General features: G+C 45.1%; 1 protein-coding gene across 1 annotated transcript in view; it reads right to left on the reverse strand.

Moving 5' to 3' along the window:
• Positions 1-24,759, reverse strand: part of LOC143799021 (uncharacterized) — an 87,526-nt gene that overhangs the window by 11,070 nt on the left and 51,697 nt on the right. The window contains exons 40-54 of the mRNA XM_077281136.1: positions 18,398-18,478; positions 18,183-18,302; positions 11,253-11,333; positions 11,037-11,159; positions 10,608-10,747; positions 10,458-10,525; positions 9,371-9,543; positions 9,259-9,285; positions 8,998-9,152; positions 8,854-8,915; positions 7,919-8,088; positions 7,380-7,421; positions 2,731-2,894; positions 1,463-1,530; positions 732-901 (exon numbers count right to left, since the gene is read on the reverse strand). Of these exons, the coding sequence (XP_077137251.1) occupies positions 732-901; positions 1,463-1,530; positions 2,731-2,894; positions 7,380-7,421; positions 7,919-8,088; positions 8,854-8,915; positions 8,998-9,152; positions 9,259-9,285; positions 9,371-9,543; positions 10,458-10,525; positions 10,608-10,747; positions 11,037-11,159; positions 11,253-11,333; positions 18,183-18,302; positions 18,398-18,478 (1,644 nt within the window). The remainder of the gene's footprint in view (positions 1-731; positions 902-1,462; positions 1,531-2,730; positions 2,895-7,379; positions 7,422-7,918; positions 8,089-8,853; positions 8,916-8,997; positions 9,153-9,258; positions 9,286-9,370; positions 9,544-10,457; positions 10,526-10,607; positions 10,748-11,036; positions 11,160-11,252; positions 11,334-18,182; positions 18,303-18,397; positions 18,479-24,759) is intronic.

The following is a 24,759-nucleotide window of genomic DNA, read 5'->3' on the forward strand; positions in this document are numbered from 1 at the left end:
GTTCTGCCCATAGATCTTATCAGCTCATTTATGTATTAAGAAAATATGATTTCTCAGGAATAAGACATCAGATCGCAGATATCAAGGTATCACTTTAATCAACTTTCTGTGACTTACATGCCCATATAGACGACTTATGAGGGTTGATCCTACTCACAGATTCCTTTTAAAGCACCACTTCAGCATTTTTTATGTTTCAGTGCTGGAGTGGTACAACTAATCTTGGTTTCCTGTCCCTAGTACTTACCAGCTCTTCTTTTCAGCTGTTCCCCGCACCGCTCCAGTCTCGCCCTGCCATCTTGTGACAGCAACTTCTGACTGACCAGAAGTCAGCGGTTGCGGTCACAAGTTCTCAATGTCACTCTATGAGAGCCTCATTTGTTGGGAATTCTGAATCACCCAGCAAACACTGGTGCGAACCGGCAGGTCATAAACTGCTGGAGACTGAATGGAGCGGCACGGATAACAGATCAAGACTTTGGCTGGTAAGTATAAGACTACGTGCAGGGAATTTAGATTAGCTGAACCACTCCAGTGCTGCAATAAAAAAAAAGACTATAATTATTATAAAATATAAATATAATATAACGTATATATCATATATATTAGAGAAAGACTGCATGTACGATGTGATGTTAAAGTGCAATAATTATTTGTGACCTTTACAAGCATTTTTAGACGTGGGTTGAGTAACTCTCACTAATTCACTTTACAGATACTATTAGTCTTACCATTAACATAGAGGCTGTTCTTGTCCAAAGTATAATTTCCCAGTTTGGTAATGTTTGAAGTTATATTTGCAAATTCATCATAAAAAGCAACTCTATCAAACTGAGCTCCAGATGTGTCTTTCTTGATTCTGCAAATGGAGTTTACTTTTGTGTTGCTTACACCAGAAATCCTGAAAAGAAAAAATTTAATAAAACCAAAATAGGTACAAATACTACTGCACCACAATTTAAGGGGTATTCTCAAGAACGTTCATATAGTGCTCTATGTATGCTGTAGTCTGCACTAATACTTCAGTCACAAGTCATGACTCCCTAGAAAAGACTCCTACGTTAATGTGAACAGTGCCTGGACTGTGGACCATGCTTGGTTTATATGAGGTATTGCTGCTATACTAAGTACTGTATATATGATGAGCTGCTGTGTATAACCAAGTGTAATGGATGAGTGCAGCATTTCCCCTTAGTTGTTTCCCAGCGTCTCCTCCTTCTCGCAGATATTCATTTTTTGCCATCAATGTCACCCAGCAATGAAGCCTCACCAGAGCCACAAGTCAACCTCCTGGGTGTGGTAGGGCCCACACTTACCATTTAGGTGCCTCACGATTCTATTTTTCTATTGAATCAGTAAATCAATATTTTAAAAACTCAGAATTATAAGCCATCCAAACTTCATATTAGCCATATAAATGTGATTAATCCCCCAGCTTCGCCCCTAGGTCTCATATACTTACTCAAAGCTGTCAATGCTACAGCCGATCAGTCTGCTGCTGACTGTGCTGTTCTTTATTAAGCTGGTTATCTAAGAAGAGAAAAAAGCGTCAATTGTTCCTTATAATTCACAGAAAGTTATAGCGTATATTTCTAAAGGTAATACAGATATATTATCATGGGTTTATTTTTTTGTAATCTTAAGGAGAATATATTGTTTATTTAATCTTGGTTTCATCAATGAAATTCAACTTTGTACCTATTCTAAAGTTTTGTTGGAAGGGGCTATATCTGATGAACACACTTCCAACACTTCATACAAGGACTTATCTGTGTATACAGTGTTATTTTCCTGGATTATCTGGCGTCCAACATTACAACAACACAGTCGTTAAATCCCTTAGTCTCCGTAGACACTGTCCCAGTCTACACAGCAAAGCCAGGAAGTGCTACAGACAGCAGAAAAGTCTGTAAATTGAAAGCTTTTTTCTATGGATGGGAACAATTGAAGATCTAAAAAATGCAGAAGATTTAACATTTTCCAATCACATTAAGTGATTTCATATTAGTAAAATGTGTCATCACTTATTGTTGGTAGGGGACAGACCTCTGGGACTACCACTAACTTTTGCTGAGGCCCCTCCGTTCTCAGGATTGATGGGGGTTCCTGGGATCCAACCATGACAAAATATAAAATGATTGTTATATATTGCTGGGATATGCCATCCCTTTATCAAATGAAAATATACCATAACCAGATTCTAGTTCTAATAGTCTGTAAAGTTTGTTGGGTCTAAAAACCTGTTAGAGCAAAATTCCCCAAAAATTAATTTGCGGATAAAAGAAAGCTAGCTGTTTGCTGGGAATTTGACCATTTGGACCCTCAACGATCCTGAGATCGAGGCCCTGGAGCACGGAGAAAGAGTACTGTAGCTCCATTCTGAATGGGTCTGAGGAGTTCATGTGCAGCTTTTACATACATTGTCTAAGGGACTGGCGAATAGATGGCTTGCCTATTTCTGTCAGTCCTATAGAAAAGAAATGGAGCAGAGCCTGTGAATATGCACCAATTTTTGGATTGCTGGAGATCCCAGTGGTCGAACCCCCCCATTGATCAGCAAGTTACATTTTTTTTGCATGCCTTTAAGTTTTTAATTTTTTTTATTTTATTTTAATCATATAAACACAATAATGGCCAGCGCAATACATAATTCTTATATACTGTACAGCCAGCAACATTTTCAATTCTGTCGCTTTTAAAAGCAGTGCGTGTTATCGTGTTCCTGCTTACCAAGGAAATGACATTTTCAGCAGTGGAGTTATAGTTTGCAGAGTTTTTTATTCCAAGGTCAGATGTGTAGATCAGGTTTGTCAGTGTAAAGTTGAGAGTGACGTCTTCAAATACTGTGGATTCAACTGGAGGTTGGGTCACCACCACTATAGGAGGCTCAACCGCTGATAAAAGGAATAAAAAAAGGGAAGAAAAGCTTCAAGATTTGATGATATGATGTGGCATTAAAGGGTATTCCCACCTCCAAGATCATATCAAAATATGTAGTAGCCGGTGTAATAATAATATTATTAGCAAATTCCTCCAATTAGTACTGTAGTATAGTTTTTCTAATTTGCTATGTCTTTTTCCTGATGTGCAGACATTGCAGGACCTTAGGTATCCATGGTTATGACCATTAGCAACTAGTTAACTGTCACTATATGAGTTGTCGTAACCACAGATACCTGCACATAGGAAAGAGACATGTCGAATCAGAAGATTTATACTACATTCCCAATTGGAGGTATTTGCTAATATTATTAATCCACCTACTACATATTGAGATAGGATCTTGTAGATGGGAATCCCCTTTAAATAATCTTTAACCCCCTAAGAAGTGCCAAGGTATTTTGTTTTTTATTAATAAGGTTGTCCGCATTGATTAGGCAGCATAAATGTGCAGAAAATCAGCACAAATGCTATCTAATACTCATGTATTTGTACCAAATAATGGATCCAATGCAAGTCAATGGGAAAGTCTGGGGGCATGAGAAAAAAGCTGAAATGGATGGGATAGATTAGATAGATAGATACATACATACATATAAATGAATAGCCAGCAATACATCTGCTGCATACAGTAAAATCACAGCCTGATAGGTTAGAGTAGAATAGATAGAATAGATGTATACACATAGAATAGTTTATATAGATGTCAGTAACACACATATATGTATACATGTATTACATCTATCTATCTATTTATCTATCTAGCTATCTATCTAAGGAAAGCCAGCATTTCAGCAGCCACGAACTGTAAAATCACAGCAGGAACCAACAGCATAGAATAGATGGATTACATACAGTATATGCATATAGAATAGAGAGTTATACAATTAGTGCAGTGTGTGTGCAGCTCACTGTACATGTATTTAATTATTAAAAGTTTATTTTTCAGAAAAAAAATGGTGTGGGCTCCTGCGTAATTTTCTTAACCAGCAGAGGGAAAGCCGATGTTTGGGGGCAGATGTTTATAGCCAGGGAAGAGGGTAATACCCATGAAGCTTCCCAGGCTATTAATATCAGCTCATAACTGTATTCTTAGCCTTTACTGGCAATTAAAATGGGGGACCCCCAAAAAATGGGGTCCTCCTATAATTAATAACCAGCAAATGCTATGCAGACAGCTGTGGGCTGATATTAATAGCCTAGGAATGGGCCATGGATATTGGCCCCCCCAGGCTACAAACATCATCTCTCAGCCATTTCAGAAAAGGCACATCTCTAAGATTTGCCAATACTGGTACTTAGCCTCCCTCTTCCCACTTGCCCTGTAGTGGTGGCAAGTGGGGTGATAGTTGCCCAGAGGTTAGTAATGGAGAGGCGTTAATAAGACGCCCCCATTACTAACTCCATAGTCATATTGTATAAAAACACAGACACACAAAAAAGTCCTTTAATTGAAAGAATGACACAGACTCCTTTAATAAATCTCAATTAAACCATATTTATGACGTCGCCCATTCCACCGATGCCATTGTCTTTTGCAAAAGAGTTAAAAAACAAACAATATTCCTCATCTTTCCCCATAGAAGATGATAATCCATTTGTCCCATGACAGGTCTAGCTCTTACATCTAGATGGCAGGCTGCATGGTTACATGATGCTACCATACAGCCTGTCATCCAGCAGAAGCACTGAGCAGCGTCTGATACCACTGCCCAGTGTCTCGCGGTGAACTAGTAGATCCTGTCTGACATCACTGCAAGCGTGAGAAAGTTCTCACACTCCTGGTGCCATCAGAATGGTCCTGAGAGTTCACAGCCAATGGACTCACTTCACCTTTCTGATGTCAGTATGATGGCCGATAGAAATTTTGCCACGGCGATCGAGCTAACGTCAAATCGGTGCCAGAGATATCAGTGTCCGTATGTGTAATACATGTGGCACACATGTAGCAACCATGTGCCGCCCGTGTGCCACATCAGTACCACACGGCGGGCGCCAGGGAAGCAGCTGTATAGTAAGCGCTGTTCCCTGTCACCTGGTGCTGAAGACTACTTTCATCATTCTCCCTGCTCTGCCGGCGATCAGCACAAGCAGGGGAGAATGATGAGAGTTATATTCAAGTGACAACAATGATAGCAGGTGGTGGCTGATGGGACTATTACTCCTATCAGCCAACACCTGCAGCCGCTTATAACAGTGACAGCAGGAGTGGCTGATGGGAGTATTCGTCAGCCGGCTCCTGTGCTATAAATAAATAAATAAATGAAAAATCCGATGTGGATTCCCCTGTATTTTCTATAAACAGCCAGGCAAAACTGACCGCTGGGGGTTGCAACCCTCAGCTGTCAGTTTTAGCAAGACTGGTTATCAAGAATAGAGGGGTCCCCATGCCGTATTTTTTAATTATTAAATATTTGACAACCATCCTTGCTAAAGCAGACAGCTGGGGCCATGGATATTGACCCCAAGCCTAGAAATAGCAGCCCGCAGCCGCTCAGAAAAGGCACATCTAGTAGAGGCGCTTTGCCTGGCTCTTCCCACTTGCCCCGTAGCGGTCGCAAGTGTGGTTCATATTTGAGGGGTTGATGTCACCTTTGTATTGTCAGGTGACATCATGTCTATGGATTACTAATGGAGAAGCGTCTATAAGACATCTATCCATTACTAATCCTATAGTTATATGGTAAATAAAGACACAGCAAGAATAACGTCCTTTATTAGAAATAAAACAAAACACGATTTTCCATTTTTATTTAAAAATAACAAACACAGTTATACTCACCTAACGACTAATTCCACTGAATCCCTCATCTCCTGTAAGAAAAATTAAAAATTAAAAAAAATATCCCCCACCTATCCATTTTTCTGTCCCACGCCATAATCCATGTCTGGTGATAAATAGTTTTCAACCTGGATGGTGCCAAGATGCAACCAGGCTGAGAACCACTGGTGAGTGAGCAGCTGCAAGTGCAACGTCAGTGACTAGCAGTGACGTCATTGAAGAAATTCTCATGGTGACCTGCAGTGAAGTCACTGAAGATGAATTGCAGTGACCTCATCACAGACTTTTCCCCACAGTGCTGAGGTCACCGCAGTTCAGCCCGACTGGGAACATAGCCTCAGTGACTAGAGGTAACCTTAATGATGTCACCGCTAGTCACTGAGACTCCGCTCGCAGCAGTTCATTCAATAGTGGTTCTCAGCCAGGACGGTCACATCTTGGCAGTGCACCATCCAGGTTGAAAACTGTTCTGTTTATCCCCAGACATGGATTACGGCTTGGAATAGAACGACGGACTGGTGGGGGATACTGTTGTTTTTTTTTGTTTTTTTACAGGAGACGGAGGATTCAGTAGAATCAGGCGTTGAGTATAACTGTGTTTGTTATTTTAAAATAAAAATGTAAAACTGTGTTTTGTTTTATTTCTAATAAAATACTTTATTCTGGCTGTGTCTTTATTGTGTCTTTATTCTGGCTGTGTCTTATTGATGTCTCTCCATTACTAATCCGTGGGCATGATGTCACCTACCAATACAACTGCTGACCGCTACAGGGCAAGTGGGAAGAGCCAGGCAAAGTGCCAGAATTGGCTCATCTAATAGATGCTCCTTTTCTGGTCAGTTATGGGCTGCTATTTTTAGGCTGGGGGGGTGTCAATATCCATGGCCCCTTAGCAGCTTGAGAATACCAGCCCCCAGCTGTCTGCTTTAGCAAGGCTGGTTGTCATAAATGTGGGGAACCCACGATGTTTTTTTAAACTATTTATTTAAATAATTAAAATAAACAGCTTGGGGACCCCTCTATTCTTGATTACCAGACTTGCTGAAGTTGACAGCTGAGGTTTGCTTTGAGTTTTGCCTGGCTGGTTATCAAAAATACAGGGGAACCCACGCTGGTTTTTTTTAAATTATTTATTTACAGTGCAGGAGCCGGCTGATGAATACTTCCATCAGCTGCTCCTGCTCTCACTGTTATTAGTGGCAGCAGTCGTCAGCTAATGGGAGCAGTAGTCCCATCAGCTGATACCAGTGACCGGAGGTGAACTTTATACCTCTGATCACAGCTGTGTACCGACGCTGTCTTTTGACAGCATGGAAACCGCGGCTGTCTGACCGGCTGTGATGATTTCACTGCCGCTCAGAAGCGGTGTTTACCGCACTGTCATGCACATGACAGCGTGACATATACCCAGTGTTCAGACAGCCAATCACAGCAATGAATGCCACACCGAAGATGGTACAAGCATTACTGCGATTGACAAGCAAATAAAGCGGCAAACACGCTGGGCGGGTCACTCGAATATACCGAGGTGAATACCAAATTACTAGCTGAGTAACGAATAGCCCGAATAGTATACTATTCGTGCGAGTAACAAATAGTGTGGAATATATTTGCTCATCACTATTTTCCATGCCATTTCTTAATTCCTATAACTTACTCTGAGATGGAGCTGGACTTGGTAACACCTTTTCATTGTATCCTTTGCAAAGAAAAAGATGAACATTTTAGTGTTTTGTTGCATTATTCTTAATTATGTTTTGTTTTCAAGATATATCGACATACAGAAGTATTATATAGTATGTGAAATAAAGAAAGAAAGAAAAAGGTTGATAATGAAATAGATGCAGAAATATAGGATAGACAGATAGATAGACAGACAGATAGATAGATAGATAGATAGATAGATAGATAGATAGATAGATAGATAGATAGATAGATACTGTAGATAGATAGATAGATAGATAGATAGATAGATAGATAGATAGATAGATAGATAGATAGATAGATACTGTAGATCGATAGATACTGTAGATAGATAGATAGATACTGTAGATAGATAGATAGATAGATAGATAGATAGATAGATAGATAGATAGATAGATAGATAGATAGATAGATACTGTAGATAGATAGATAGATAGATAGATAGATAGATAGATAGATAGATAGATAGATAGATAGATAGATAGATGGTACCATTGACATAAAGACTATTTGGGTCCAGTGTGTAGACTCCCAACTTTGTGATGTTATATGTCTGATTTTTCAGTTCCTTGTAGAAGTTTACTGTATCAAATACAGGCGTAGCCTTGTTGGAATAGTTGCAGATGGCATCAACTTTGGTGTTATTGTCACTGTTTGTCAAACTGCGGATCAGAAATGAGGCATTTACTATTTACTGAAGCTTGCATTTTTTATAGAGATATACATATATACATACTAATTAATTAAATACATTCTTCCATCAATGAAAGAAAACACGCAAAAATGACAATGCAGTGTTATCTACAGAACAATTTATCGACAAGTGGTGGTCTTCTATTCAATATACAAAGTATAAACATATTTTTAAAAACATAAAGCTCCGATTTACAAAAACTTGTAAAGATGCTTTGTCACCAGGTATAAAGTGTCCAGTTTCTGCTATTATGTTGTTCCCGCTGCTCCCCTTAGTATTCCTTTTTTTAGTTTATTTTAAATCCACCATACAGTTCCAGAGTTATGGGCCTTTTATTTAGTGCTAGATTTTATGGTCTTTGCCAAGAAGGTGTGGCTCACAGGAATCTCTGGCTGAATCCTACAATCACCGCCTCCTTGCTAAAAACCATAATATTTAGCATTAAATAAAAGGCCCATAGCTCTGGCACTGTATAGTGGCTTTGAAAATAAAATAATGGAATACCCAGCAGAGTATTGGGATTAAATAAGAGTAAAAACAGAACACTTTTCACTGGTGATAGGTCTCCAGAAAGGGTGGGTTTACATATTGTGTATATATGCATATGTGTGAAACCCTCAAGCATTCTTGGCTAGAAAGTAAAATATGGCATGTTGCCTCTTGCTGGCTTTAGAACACATCTAGTGGGTGGTAAAATTAGTAAAAATTGCCTACAATGTGCAGTATTTCTTACTTTATTATCCGGCATGAAGGTAAAGAAGATCCCAGGCTGGTGTTGTTTATTACCGCATTTAACTAAAAGGAAGAGAAAAATACCTTTAATTTGATGAACACTCTAAATTATCTTCACTTATGGGAAACAGATCTAAATACTCACTTGACTAGTTATAAAAAGACGTATGATAAGGAAGTTCCCAGAATTTGGGTTCCCAAAGTCCTCCTGATATTTCAGATTGGTCAGGGTGAAATTCACAGTGATGATAGAATTTGGTGGAGAGGTGGTAATAGAGGAGAGGGTGGAGGCCACAGTAGCTGTTCAAGAAATACAAAGATTACACATGTAAGCACCTTTGTAGCAATGTTACTTAGATTTCATAACTGGTTTTCAGTCTCTCATGGATAATGTAAGTTTACTTACTCAAAGATAATGTTGGCTCATTATAACCTGAAATAGAGAGCAATGATAATTATTGGGGCATGGCTTTTTCCAATATAGGTATAGTGTGTGAGCTAAGTCAATCCATTATTACCATCAATATATAGACTGGTGCTATCCAGTGGGTATTTGTCTAGCTTCTTGATGCCACTTGTGAGTTTACTGAATTCCTTGTACACAACTGTCCTGTCGAACGCTTGGCCTACTGTGTTGTTAATGTATGAGCACACCGCATTGATACTGAGAGAATTGGGTATATTTCCAATCCTGCAAGCAGAGACACATCACAAACATAAATTATTTAGGAAAAAATGGTCATATTATTATATATAGCTCATGTAAAATGTATTCAGATATAGTACGTAGTATATCTTCTTTCCTGACTAAGTCGATTACACATCAACATGGTTTCAATCTTTTCCAGTTCACCTGCCAGGGGACTAGAGACAGGCACGTGTACTGTAGCACATAGATAATACTTTGCACTTGATTAACAGCTGTACCTTTATCTCACATATAGTAGTAAAACAAACGGTGATTGTCCTAGCTGGCAAAATTCTCAACTTACGAGAGCCTCTCTTGGCCATCAAAACTTAAAAAGAACCTGTCACTGGATTCATGCTACCTGATCTATTCCAGCATGAACCAGTGCATGGCGATGTATCAGAGAAAATATAATTTGCATAGCGAGTGAGGGACCATAGCTAGAGACTAGAGTAGATCAGTATGGGACACAGTAGGCTTCTCTCTGCACTGATCTAATTGACTGACAGATCTCTCCCTAGATATACAAATGAGAGAGACTTGTCAATCAACTAGAGTGATGACCAGCCTAGGATGGAGTCAGATTTTACCAAGTCTTTATGAAATTGTGTAGAATTATCAGGAAGCTTGTTTTCCTCAGGAAAAATGGGTCAAAAAAGATATTTTACTAACTCTGAAAAATTGTTACAAGTCTTACAGAGGGGTGCAACACTCTTAAAACTGCTAAGATTTTCAGGCGTGACCAGAGAACCATCAAAAGTTTCTCTACCAACAGTCAACAGAATTGCCAAACATTCTGAGGGAAAGTCATAGCAAACTCTCTCATCTTAATCTCTGATCTTAAGCATACGTCATTAATATCCTAAACCAGGATACTAAATTACTTCACCATATTTAGCTGTGAATATAGGCCTTACCTGAATACAAGATTTCTGCAGCCTGTAAATGCTCCACCTATACTGGTATTTTGGAACACTTGGTCAGTCTGTTAAAGAAATGAAAATTTGCTTACCATATACAAATATGATAATGACTTAGATAAATGATTATTATATGACATATCTTACCAGTGATATCATGATAGCTGACATGAAGCGGCTGAAATCGGAAGATGGATCATCAAGCTCTGGGCTGTAGGTCACATTTAGTAAAGTTACATTAAATGTGAAATCCACTAGGTTTTGAGATCCTGGTGATGGAGTTGCAGCTAATAGGAAATACATAATATAAGTATATTAACAGTGCCTATATAGGAAAATGTGTATTCTAGATTAAAAGTAATGATTATTATGTCTGCAGAAGTAAAGTCGTAAAGAAAAAATCTGAGCCATATTCTATTAACAGAAGGGACAATTTTCAATTACAATGACTAATTAGTTAAGCCTATTGGAAAAAATGTCAGCATCTCCTCCCTCTCTAATAATTTATAGATACGTTTTTTTAAAGAAAAACTAAAAGTAATGTAAAAATCTGAGTTGCTGGTAAAGATAGCATACCTGTAGTAGATGGTTTTGATGTAATATTTGTAGGAGATACTGTAGAGGTGGGCACATTGGTAGTGGTAGAAGACTGGCTCACTGTCTGGACTGGTCCTGTACCGCTGACTGTTGGACTCACTTCTGTTAAGAACATAAAACATGAAATGATGTTACTCACCAAGGATCGATCATAGTTACAGATGAGGGAATACATGAGAGAATTTGGTAGCCCACCTGTAGTTGATGCTGCTGTTGTGTTGGGTCCATTGGGCTGCTGCACAGGCGCATTAGTTACCGGAACAATCGGAGCCTCAGCTGAGGAAAGAACATAGGAATTAAACAAAGGGTTCTCGGCAACAGAGAAAATACAGTAATACCTTGTCATCAAAGTAATGAAGATAGGAAAGTATTTTGCAATGCTACGAGACATGACTTGATCCTGTACTTGGCACTAATCACTATAATAATGCAGAAGACTGTGAAATGTTCATGTGTATGACACCTCAAGCTACATAAACAGTACAGTTATTGTTGGCTACCATCTCATAGCCCCTATATCATAAAGACATTTTTTATAATGAATTAAACATCAGAGCTCGGGAGATGCAAAAAACAGGGATTGTTGTGTACTCATCGTAAAATTCTTTTTTCTGAGCCACTCTTTGGGGGACACAGACCATGGGTGTATGCTGCTTGCCACTAGGAGGCAGGCACTAAGTTAACACAAAAAAGTTAGCTCCTCTTCTGCAGTATACACCCTCGTGCTGGCTCCCAGAGAACCAGTATGGTGCAAAAGCAGTAGGAACAAACAGTAACAACATAGAAGAGTACAACACGTCAACTTAAAAAACAGGCAAAAGCCATATAAGCCATTAGGCTAACAGGATGGGTGCTATGTCCCCCAATGAGTGGCTTGGAGAAAAGGATTTTATGGTGAGTACACAAAAATCCCTGTTTCTCCTTCGCCTCATTGGGGGACACAGACCATGGGACGTCCCAAAGCAGTCCCTGGGTGGAAAAACAACACAAAGTATTAGGCTTCATGCGACAACTGCCTAAATGTGCGCCACTGCTGCCTGCAGAATTCTTCTGCCCAGACTCGCATTCACTGAAGCCTGAGAGTGAATATTATAGTGCTTTGCGAAAGTATGTAAATGGGTCCAATTTGCAGCTTTACAGACCTGCTCTGCCGTCGCCTGATGCCAAATGGCCCAAGAAGCCTCCACCGCCCGTTGGGATGGGCTGACTTCTGGCTCGATATGACTCCTGGATGGTGGAACGAATCACCTGGCTATCGTGGCCTTAGAAGCGGCAATACCTTTCCTGTGACCTTCCAGGAGAACGAACAGAGAACCTGTTCTTCTGAAGGATGCCATCCTCGAGACGTACCTTTGCAGAGCTCTGACCAGGTCCAGAGTGTGGTGTGCTCTTTTAACCCTGTGAATAGGAGCCAGACAAAAGGAAAGAAGAGCAATGTCCTCGTTAAGATGGAAGGACGAAACGACCTTTGGCAAAAAGGACGGCCCGAGGACAACCTTGTCTAGATGGAAATTAAAGAAAGGCACCCGGCAGGATAAGGCAGCTAATTCCGAAACTCTTCTGATCGATTTGATCGCCACAAGGAACGCAACCTTCCAGGACAGAAAAACCAATGAAATGTCCTGAAGAGGTTCAAAGGGAAGTTCCTGAAGGGCACTTAGCACCAAGTTGAGGTCCCAAGGCTCTAAAGGCATGCGATAGGGAGGAAAAATGTGTGATACCCCTTTAAGAAAGGTCTTAACCTGAAGTTTTGACGTGATGCGTCTCTAAAATAAGACCGATAGAGCAAAGATTTGGCCCTTGAGAGAGCTGAGTGCCAGGCTAGAGTCCAGACCAGCTTGTAGGAACGTTAAAATGGAGGGAACTGAGAAGACAAGAGGGTAAAGAAAAGACCACCATCCTTGCACCAAGCAAAAAATGTCTTCCAGGTACGGGGATAGATATGGACCGATGTGGGTTTCCGGGCACTAACCATAGTGGAAATGACCTGTTGAGAAAACCCAGCCTGGGTCAAGACCCAGAATTCATCGACCACGCCATTAAACACAGGGCCCCTGAGTTCTGGTGGTAGATCGGGCCCTGGGAGAGCAGATCTGGCTGATCCAGCAGCCTCCAGGGTATGTCGGTGACGAGGCGTACCCACTTTGCAAACCACACACACGTGGCCAATCGGGAGAGACCAGGATCACTGGGACTTCTTCCACCTTGATCTTCCTGATTACTCTGGGGCGTAACGGTAGAGGAGGAAGAATGTACGGAAGGCAGAATTGGCACCACAAAAGAACCAGAGCATCCCCTCCGATTGCTCTTGGATATCGTGACCTCGCTATAAACTGGGGAACCTTGGCATGCAGTCTGGATGCCATGAGATTCACATCTGGGGTCCCCCAGCGAAGTCAGGTCTGGTTGAAGACTTCCGGAATAAGCTCCAACTCCCTCAAGGTGAGACCCTGATGGCTGAGGAAGTCCGCCATCCAGTTTTCCACTCCTGGAACATGCATCGCTGAGATCACTGAGTAGTTGTCCTCTGCCTATTGAAGAATGAGTTACCTCGGACATGGCCGCCCTGCTGCAGGTACCCCCTTGATGATTGATGTATGCCACAGCCATCGCGTTGTCTGATTGAATACGGATGGGGCGACTTGCTAGAAGATGATGGAACTGTTGCAGGGCCAGCCGAATAGCACGGATCTCCAGAACACTGATCGGTAGCTTTGATTCGTGAACTGACCAGTGACCTTGAGTAGTGTGGTAGTGGAAGAATGCTCCCAAGTCCAAAAGACTGGCATCAGTAGTCACCACCAACCATTGAACAGGTAGACTTCCTCCGGTTGAGGGAAGAGTTCAACGTCCACCACCTGAGAGCCTGTCTGACTTGCAGGGACAAGTGGCACCTGCGGTCGAGAGAGAACAGGTTTCTGTCTCTAACTGCCAGAAGGACATGTTGTAGGGGACAAAGGTGCAGTTGGGCAAAATGGACCGCTTCCATTGCAGCCACCATCTTTCCTAGTACCCTCATTGCAAACCGGATGGAGTGAGGGGAAGACTGACGATGCGCTCAGGCTCCTTGTTGAAGGGCTAAGACTTTGTCTGGAGGGAGAATTACCAACCCCTGAGACAAGTCCAGGGACATTCCTAGAAAGGAAATCTGTTGGGCTAGGACAGAAGAGGATTTGCTTAAGTTTATCAGCCAGCCCAGACGAGAAAAGGTATCGCAAGTAATGCGAATTGACTCCGTGCAGTTGTGCAAAGATGGACCCTTGATCAACAGGTCATCCAGATAGGGCAGAATGATCACACTCCGAGAGTGCAGGATGGACATAACAGCTGACCTTCGTGAACACTCTGGGGGCAGTAGCAAGGCCAAAGGGCAGGGCCTTGAATTGAAAATGCTGGTTGCGAATGGCGAAGCGCAGGAATCTCTGGTGAGGGGGCAAAATCGGAATATGTAAGTAAGCATCACGGATGTCGACTGAGGCCAAGAATTCTCCCTCTTCCAGGGAAGTGATAACTGAGTGCAGAGATTCCATGTGGAAATGATGGACCTTGACAAACTTGTTTAGAAGTTTGAGGTCTAGTATGGATCTTACCTTTCCGTCCTTCTTTGAGATGACAAAAAGGTTCGAATACAAACCCTGAAACCTTTTGCTTTCTGGGACGGGGACAATGACGCCATCGTGACGCAATGTGTCTATGGCCTGGGAGGAAGTGTTTGCCCTTGCCTCTGAAGAGAGAGGACAGGAGGGAAAGAAACGTGAAGGGGGCACGTAGCAAAGTTAATCTTGTATGCAGACGACACAAGATTTCAGACCCACTCATCTGAGACGACGGAAAGCCAGACCTGAAGAAAGACAAGTAGGCAGCCACCTACTCTGCCGTTGTCGACCAGATAGCACTGGTAGTCAGCATGAGGAAAATTTCTGAGACCTATGACCTTTAGGTCTCGACGGCTTGGGTCGGAACTTCCAACGTTGGTTAGGTCTATACGAGACCTGAGCTCCTCCATCCCTTCGTGGAGAACAGCCTGGAGTGGAGTGAAATGAATGGAAACGGATTTGTTGCTGTCTCTGAAAGGGACGCCTAAGTCTCTGTTGGGGAAGGAATTTGCTCTTTCCTCCCATAACATTGGAAATAAGCTGATTCATCTTTTTCTCTAAATAAGTGACCGCTTTGATAAAGAAGGGAGGTGAGAGACTTTTTTGATGCAGAGTCCGCCTTCCACTCCCTGAGCCATAATGTCCTTCTGATAGTGATGGCATTGGCTGCTGACTGAGCAGCACAACTGGCCACATCCAAGGATGCATGTACCAGGTAATCGCCTGCCTGGGAAATTGGATTGGCAAGGTGCGCCGCCTCTGGAGGAAAGTTACTGCTCTGAAGTGAAGTAGCTATGGTCTCTGACCAAAAAATCATTGCCTTAGCTACCTATGCTGTGGCAAAGGATGGATAGAGAGCCGAACCTGAGGCCTCAAAGACAGGGCGAGCCAAACTTTCTCTCTGACAGTCTGTGGGATTTTTGATGGATGAGCCATCCGGCACGGACAGAAGAGTTCTCTGAAAATCTGGCGAATCCGGATAGAAGGAACCATCAGATTCACACTCAGATTCGCGTTCACTACTGACCTCTGGAGAGGGAGAGCGAGAAACAGGCTCTGTGGTGACAAAGCACGTGTCTGCTCAGGAGACGTGCTATGGATCCATTTTCTAGGTGCCTGACGGCTTCTAGAGTGCTTTCGGACCCTGCTAACCGACTGCTCCTGGCTTGGGGAGGATCCATCTCCATCAGTCCTGCAAATCCTCCGGGCCCCCGAAGGATCACGGAGGGATTCAATCACTTTGGCCAGCGAAGACATGGATTGAGACAGTGACGAAGCCCACTCAGGGGGACTAGGTACACTGGGCTTGGTGGCGGGCTCCTGAGAGCAGTTAGGGTCACAGGCATTGCAGAGCGGCGAACTCTGGGCCTTAGGAAACACAGACTGGCAGGAGGAGCATGAAGTAAAAAATATAGCCATAGTCTAGTTAGACTTTTTAGATGCCTTAGGCTGGGACATGATGTACCCTTCAATGTGGTCCTATAATAATAGGTGCTGCTGAGAAGGGATACTGCTGAGAAAAGGGTTACAGCAGGAGGATGTGTAAAGCAGCACTCCCTTAACCAGGTCTGTGTCCCCGCTGCTCCTGCGTTTCTCCAACTGCATGGCCCCTGCGCTGAGAACACTTGCTGCCAGGACCTTTCCTTCATGATGGCAGTTAGTGTGTCCTGAGGTGGTCTGGGGGGATAAAGATGGCCCCCGAGATCTCAGAGGCGCTTCTCGTGCTGTGTGAGAAGCGCCAGGACTGGTGGGCGGAGCCTCCACATCGTATCATTGCATGGGCGGAGATAGGGGTTGCGGCCTAGCACAGGGCCGAAGCCGGGGACTAAATTTGCGGCGCCACCTGGCGCTGAGGCAGGATTGTGCGCCCCCGCAGTCAAAACCTTGAAAGGTTCCGTCACCCCTTCATTCCACTTGGAAAAATGTAAAAATTGGTAACAATGTAAAAATAAAATAATAAAGAGCTTTTAGTCTGAAGACCAGACCCATGTGCCTTCTACGGACACTAAGCAAGAACTGGTTCTCTGGGAACCAGCACGAGGGTGTATACTGCAGAGGAGGAGCTAACTTTTTTTGTGTTAACTTAGTGAGTGTCAGCCTCCTAGTGGCAAGAAGCATACACCCATGGTCTGTGTCCCCCAATGAGGCGAAAGAGAAAAGTAGAGTTAATAGTAAACTATATGCCTCAATATAGGTATCAAAATAGGCTGCATCAAATGGGAGGGTGTACAATAGGTACAGAGTCCATATTGCTGAAATCATCTGTCCACTTTGGAAAGAATAACTGAGTCCTTAACTTGCTTAGTTACTATGAGAAAATGTTTAAAACTTGTTGATGTTGACACATCTGAGAAAACATCCCTAAGGGTACTGTCACACAGTGCAATTTTGATCGCTACGACGGTACGATTCGTGACGTTCTAGCGATATCGTTACGATATCGCAGTGTCTGACATGCAGCAGCGATCAGGGATCCTGCTGAGAATCGTACGTCGTAGCAGATCGTTTGGAACTTTCTTTCGTCGCTTGATCACCCGCTGACATCACTGGATCGTTGTGTGTGACAGCGATCCAGCGATGTGTTCGCTTGTAACCAGGGTAAACATCGGGTAACTAAGCGCAGGGCCGCGCTTAGTAACCCGATGTTTACCCTGGTTACCAGCGTAAATGTAAAAAAACCAAACAGTACATACTTACATTCCGGTGTCTGTCCTCCGGCGTCTCAGCTTCTCTGCACTGTGAGCGCCGGCCGGAAAGCGAGCACAGCGGTGACGTCTGACGTCACCGCTGTGCTTTCCGGCTATGGTGCTTACACAGTGGAGAGAAGCAGAACGCCGGGGGACAGACACCGGAATGTAAGTATGTACTGTTTGTTTTTTTTACGTTTACACTGGTAACCAGGGTAAACATTGGGTTACTAAGCGCGGCCCTGCGCTTAGTAACCCGATGTTTACCCTGGTTACCCGGGGACTTCGGCATCACTCCAGCGCCGTGATTGCAACGTGTGACCGCAGTCTACGACGCTGGAGTGATAATCATACGATCGCTGCGACGTCACGGATCGTGCCGTCGTAGCGATCAAAATTGCACTGTGTGACAGTACCCTAAGATCAAGTTGTAAATTTAAGAAATGTTGTCTTGCAAGGGTATTCACACTTAACTCAACTATTTCAACTTGCCAAACCCAGCTTGCAGTTGCTAATGGGCTAATGTTAATGGGGCTGCAGCTTTAGGGAGAGGTATATTATACAGTAAGTATATTAACAGTGCCTATATATGCAAATGTGAATTCTAGCTTATTAGTAAGGATTATAACATCAGCAGTTGTAAGGTGGTAATGAAGAAATCTGATAGATTTTCTCTTGACAGCATGGACAATTTCCCATGACAATTACTAATTAGGGAAGACTAGTAAAATTATTAGATCCTTCAACAGCCCCTCACTGATGGTTTCCAGATATGCATTTTTATTTTATTTTTTTCATTAAACGTAATGTGAAAATGTAAATGGCTCATAAAGGTAACATACCTGTAGTAGATGGTTTTGATGTGACATTTGTAGTAGATACTGTAGAGGTGGGCACATTGGTAGTGGTAGAAGACTGGCTCACTGTCTGGACTGGTCCTGTACTGCTGACTGTTGGACTCACTTATGTTGATAAAATAAAACATGAAATTATGTTATCACCAAGGTCCGATCATAGTTACTGATGAGGGAATATATGAGAGAATTCGGCAGCCCACCTGTAGTTGATGCTGCTGTTGTGTTGGGTCCATTGGGCTGCTGCACAGGCGCATTAGTCACAGGAATAATCAGAGCCTCAGCTGAGGAAAGAACATAGGAATTAAAGAAAGGGATCTTGGCAACAGAAGAAATATAGTAATACCTTATCACAAAAAATATGATGATAGAAAAGTATTTTGCAATACTATGAGACATGACTTGATCCTGTCCTTGGCACTAATTACTACAATAATGCAGAAGGCTGTGATGTGTTCATGTGTATGACACCTCAAGCTGCATAAAGAGTACAGTTATCAACGCGTTTCCGGTGACTAAGCACCCTTGATCATGATTAAGGGTGCTTAGTCACCGGAAACGCGTTGATCTTGGTTTTTAACCCTTTTGTATGCTGATGTTTTGTCCTTACACCATGCTATTTTCGACGTGAAATAAAACTATGGACTTTTCACTATATCGTTGAGCTGGATCTTCTCCTTTTTTCCTGTTTGTTCACGCCCTGACACAGCGGTTCCGTGCTCCGAGACCTGGGGAATGTCGGTATGGTGAGCTGGACTTTGTTCCTTTACTCAGTAAAAAATATAGCCATAGTCTAGTTAGACTTTTTAGATGCCTTAGGTTGGGACATGATGTACCCTTCAATGTGGTCCTATAATAATAGGTGCTGCTGAGAAGGGATACTGCTGAGAAAAGGGTTACCGGAGGAGGATGTGTAAGGAGTTAAAAGCACAAGAAGAGTCTGGGGGCGGTTACCTTCTCGGCTCTGTGCCCGGAACCATTGAGCTGTGCTGCGGGTTCCCTAGGGAGAGACTGATAGACTGGGACAGAAACGAAGCAGCCAGAGGGCGGGAAAGGGACGCACGCAGGAGACAGAGCAGCGTGCAGAGCAGCGTGCAGAGCAGGGTGCAGCTGCGCTCCAGAAGAGAGAGAGAGAGAGCTCCCAGTCTGAGGACAAATAGAGAGAGACTGCCCAGAAAGACTGTATCTCGTGAGTACATAAAGCGGACTCTGCTGTGACTGGAGAGGGGCGCTTTGAGACCCGTTTTAGAGACTACGACACCCTGGTCCCCGCGGTATCAGTACAGAGACTTAACAGTACAGAGCCCCTGACTCCTGGTACAGAGACTTAACAGTGCAGAGCCCCTGTTTTCCTGGTATAGAGACAACAGTGCGGAGCCCCGATTGATTTCCTGGTTGTGCTGTAAAAGTTAAAGACTCAGAGCCTGTGCATACCACATTAACTCCCGAAACCCCAGGCAGCAGGCTCTCAGACACTACTCTGCCCACGGACAACAGAGGGACGACAAGTGCCGCTGTTTCTCGGCGCCTTCGTTGGAGAAGACGACCCTCCAAGCAAGTCATCTTCAGACTGATAAGTGTTCTTTTCTCAAGGAATCCTGCTTAATTATGTTATATTGTTTAACTCCCGTATTTTTGCATTGTTTTATTGTTAGTTATTTTGCATTGCTCCCTCCCTGTGAGGAGAACCTTATTCCTGTTATTAAACCCCTCAACTGTTGGTCTGTCTGTTCCGTGGTGACATACTCAGTACCTGCATCCTATTACATTTGGCGTAGTCGGCAGGATGTCACATGGTAGCGCAGACAGGGCAGACCAAGCAGCTGGGGAAGTTCCCAGGTCTAGCATTTCCCTGGGAGCCATGTTGAATAATTTGCCAAGGTTCACTGGGAACAATGTAATGTGGAGTTGGACAGAGCGTATCCGGGGAATGATGCGTATGCACCCCATGACACCAGCCCTGGAGGCAGAAATTGCATTGATGGCCCTGGAGTGGGAGGCGCGGGATTCTGTCATGCATAGGTCCCCCCGGGAGAGAGATACTCTGGACAAAGTGCTGCGCATACTTGAGGAAACGCATGGGGACCCCACTGACGTAGGGGAACTTTGCATGCGACTGTTTCACCGGGTACAACGGGAGGGGGAGACCGTGACCCAATTCATGAATGCCCTACAAGAGCTTCACACTGCTATCAGATGAAAGGACGGTGTAGGAGTAGGGTCAGTTGATGTGGTGCTCAGAGATTAGCTAGTGACAGGACTGCGTGACGCAATGATGAAACAGGCACTGCGAGAGCGCATGCGAGTAAAGCCAGACATGACTTTCTCTGAGGTTGGCAGTGAGGCGCGTGTGTGAGAACAAGAACAGGGAGTGACGGGGCTGGTAGGAAGGGTGCAGAGCGGGGAGGTAACCACCACCGCAGGCAATATTCCTCAGTGGGTGGAGGACCTGAGAATGGAGATTAGACAGGTCCGTGAAGAAATGGCGGCCACCAGAAGAACTCTGGCAGAGGGGCCAGGCCCTCTGGTGCGAGACAGAGAAGCTGCCCCCCAAAGGGAGGGTGAAACTACCAGGAGGAGAAGCCCTCTTACATGCTACACTTGTGGAGAGTCCGGCCACATTGCTCGATGTTGTCCCCGGCGGAGCCGACCATCCCCACATCCTCCTTTAAACTAGGTGGCTCTGGGCTTGAGGGGCGCCGCTCAGAGCGTGAAGAACAGAGGAGGAGGAGTAAAAGTCCCCACAGCCTTGTTTCCATGTGCCCTCTGGTCTGGGCAGAAATCAATGGAAGAGCAGTGCGATGCTTGATGGACACCGGCTCACAAGTGACCACCATGCCTGAGAGATATTTCCGCCATCACTTCACAGAGGTGCTACGGCCCGAATGGGGCCCTGTGATCAAACTTATGGCGGCCAATCACTTGCCCATCCCGGTCGCAGGGGTGGTATGGATGAACATAGAAGTCTGCAGAAAAGACTTTGGGAGGAGAGGAGTGGTACTGGTGGATGGAGAGGTAGCTAAAGACCATACCGTGACCCTGGGCATGAATGTGTTAAAAGACCTCGGAAGCCTCATTTTCAATGAGTCCCCGGAACAGTTCCTACAACAATGGAGCGACCAAACCCCCCAGAGAAGGGTCTTCCAACAACTGATTCGGACCACCCAGGTTCAGGAAGCATACAGCGACGGAAAGGAACTCGGCAAAGTCGTCGCCCCCGCCTCCGTCAATCGAGTGTTGCCCCCTGGGCAGACAGTGCTTCCCCTGCCTGTACGAGCTGGCATCCCGCTGGAGAGGGTTGAAGTCCAAATTGAGCCCAGCAAAGCCGACCAGTCAGGAATATTGGTCGCACGGTCCCTGGCTACCGTGCGGGATGGAACTGTCCTTGTGCGCTGTATCAATTTGTGGGAGACAGATACAACTTTGCCCCCTAGAAGCGAAGTCGCTCAAGTCCTGGGCCTTCCAAACGAGTTGGTCCCCACTTAGGCGGTACAGCTGACAGCAAGGCCAGAAGACCCGTGGCTGGTGACCGTCAAGGCGGAGGCAGCTCCGGACCCCAGATTAATGCAAGGAGGGTGCCAAATACTGGAACGCATGAGGGCAGAGCTCTCGGAACTTACTCTGCAGCAGGTACCTCAGGTAGAAGCTGTATTGGGGAAATTTCAGGATGCGTTCGCCAAAGATGAAGATGACTTTGGACGTACCACGGCCATCACCCACGAGATACCCACAGGGGATGCGGCACCAATCCGGGAACGGTACCGCCAAATACCCCCACAGATGTACCAAGAGTTGAAGGGAATGCTGACACACATGCTGAAGAAGGGAGTTATACGTGAGAGTCAGAGCCCGTGGGCTGCCCCTATCGTCTTGGTGAGAAAGAAAGACGGGTCCCTGCGGTTCTGTGTGGACTATCGGCGGCTCAACGCTTGCACAGTGCGGGACTTGTACCTACTGCCCAGGATAGAGGAGACCCTGACGGCACTAGGGAATGCCAGATATTTCTCCACGTTAGACATGGCCAGCGGCTACTGGCAGGTGCCCATGTCTGAGCAAGACCGCGCCAAGACGGCTTTCATCCTTCCAATGGGACTGTATGAGTTCGACCGGATGCCCTTCGGCCTAGCAAACGCCCCAGGAACATTTCAGCGACTCATGGAGAGATGTCTGGGAGACCTGAACTTTGAAGCCACTTTGATCTACTTGGATGATATCATCGTCTTTGCCCCCACCTTTGAGGAGCATCTGCAGAGACTAGAGCAAGTTCTGAGTCGGCTACAGAAGTATGGCTTGAAAGTGAAACCCCAGAAATGCCACCTCTTCCGTACCGAGATTGAATACTTGGGACATGTTGTCTCCGCTGAGGGGGTGAGGCCTTCCCAGGAGTAGATCGCTGCGGCACAAGAGTGGCCAACTCCAAAAACGGTGAAAGATGTGCGTGCGTTCCTGGGACTCACTGGATACTTCAGACGCTTTGTAAAAGACTTTACCCGCCTTGCTAATCCACTCCAGGAGTTGTTGAGGGGAGTGCCCTCTTGCGCCAAAAACAGGAACATACAGTGGGGGAAGCATCAGGAGGAGGCATTCTTGGCTTTGAAGAAGGCTTTGACGGAGGCCCCCGTGCTGGCCTACGCTGACTTCACACAACCGTTCATCTTGCACACTGATGGGAGCCTGCAGGGCCTCGGGGCTGTACTGTCACAGATGCAGGACAGGAAAGAGCGCGTCATCGCATACGCCAGTCGGTCTCTGCATGACTCAGAAAGGAATCCAGAAAACTACAGTTCATTCAAGTTGGAGTTGTTGGCGCTGGTGTGGGCAATGACTGAGAAGTTCGCGGAATATCTGGCTGGCTCAGAAGTTCATGTACGCACCGATAACAATCCGTTGGCCCATCTCGAGAATGCCAAGTTAGGCACCCTAGAACAACATTGGGTAGCCCGAATGGCCAAGTTCCGACACAGAATTTCGTATAAAAGAGGAGCTGAGAATGTACATGCGGATGCCCTCTCCCGAGTAAACTATCGCAAACCAGCACCCAGCCAGGATGAAGAACTGGAAGATGTAGAGGTTCCAGGTTTTGGAGAGACTGCCAGGACGGTGGCAGTGGCGCGGGAAATTGAACAGGAAGAGGCCTGTGTGAACTTGCTGGAGCAGCCTCGCGATGAGTGGGTCCGAGTACAGCAGGAGGATCCGGAGCTAGCTCAGTTGAGAAGGTGGGTCGTGTCTGAACAAATGCCCAATCGACATGAGAGGAGGTCCATGTCACCTGAAGTACTGAAGATGCTACGCCAGTGGGAGAGGCTCGAGTTGCGGGATGGTATCCTGTACCGGAAGGTATTCCTGCAAACAGAACTCAGTCTTGTATGGCAGACAGTGATTCCCTCGTCCATGATAGACCAGGTGGCTAAGGAAGCACACGAGAAAGGAGCACACTTTGGTCCAGAAAAGACTTTCCAGTGGTTACAGCGCCTTTTTTATCACCCCCACTTAAGGAACACTGTGGATAAAGTATGTCGGCAATGCAGAAGTTGCGAGCTGGTCAAACCACCAGAACAACGAGCTCCCACAGAGACGGTGAGGTCTTCTGGCCCCATGGACCTACTGGCAATAGATTACTTGACAATTGGACCAGCACACCAAGGTTATGAGCATTGTTTAGTGATGATAGACCACTTTACTAAATTTGCCGTAGTGACGCCCACGCAGGACCAGACTGCCGAGTCTGCGGCTCACGCAATCTGCAAACACTTCATTCAGGTGTACGTGTCGGGTGTCCCAAGCGCATTCATTCTGATCAAGGGGCCTGCTTCCTCGGAAGAGTGATGGAGGAGCTGCACCAGCTGTACAAAATCGATAAGTCCCGGACCACCCCTTATCATCCACAGGGGAATGGGGCTTGTGAAAGATTTAACCGCACTCTGATTCAAATGCTAAGGACCCTGGAGGAGGACCAGAAGGCGAAGTGGACTGAGTCCGTCCCTGAATTGGTGTGGGCGTATAACAATCGTAAACACAGCACCACCGGATTCACCCCCTACTCTCTGTTCTTTGGCCGACCCAGGAAGGGACTGGCAGAGCTGGCGCTGGAACCCGAGGAGGACTACCCACAGACAGAGGGGTGTACTCCTGGGTTCAAGAACATTGTCGTCGGCTGCGGAAAATTCAACATCTAGTGCAGGACCGGCTGCAAGAATTGGAGCATCCCCAGGTAGCTCCTCAAAAGGGGACAGCCCTGCGGCCTGGAGACCGAGTCTAAGTGAGGGAAAAGCGCCCACACAACAAACTAGAGTACCGGTGGGAGAAAAGGCCGTACCGAGTGAAGCGGCGGTTCGGCAACGGGGGTCCCATTTATGAGGTCCAGCCCGAAACAGAAGAAGGGACTCCCACCCGCACGCTGCATGGGAATATGTTGCGTCCATGTTTGTCTCGAGCTCCTGAATTAGTCCAATTGACTCCAGCACCCCCACCGGCGGCGCCAGTGATCAATGTAGATGTGGAAGACGAGGAAGACTCCGAATCTCTTCCAGTGAACCCAGGAACAGGGCTGGTGCCAGATTCTACC

The sequence above is a fragment of the Ranitomeya variabilis genome, chromosome 1 (genome assembly GCF_051348905.1).
Source record: "Ranitomeya variabilis isolate aRanVar5 chromosome 1, aRanVar5.hap1, whole genome shotgun sequence".
In the NCBI taxonomy this organism is placed as follows: Eukaryota; Metazoa; Chordata; class Amphibia; order Anura; family Dendrobatidae; genus Ranitomeya; species Ranitomeya variabilis.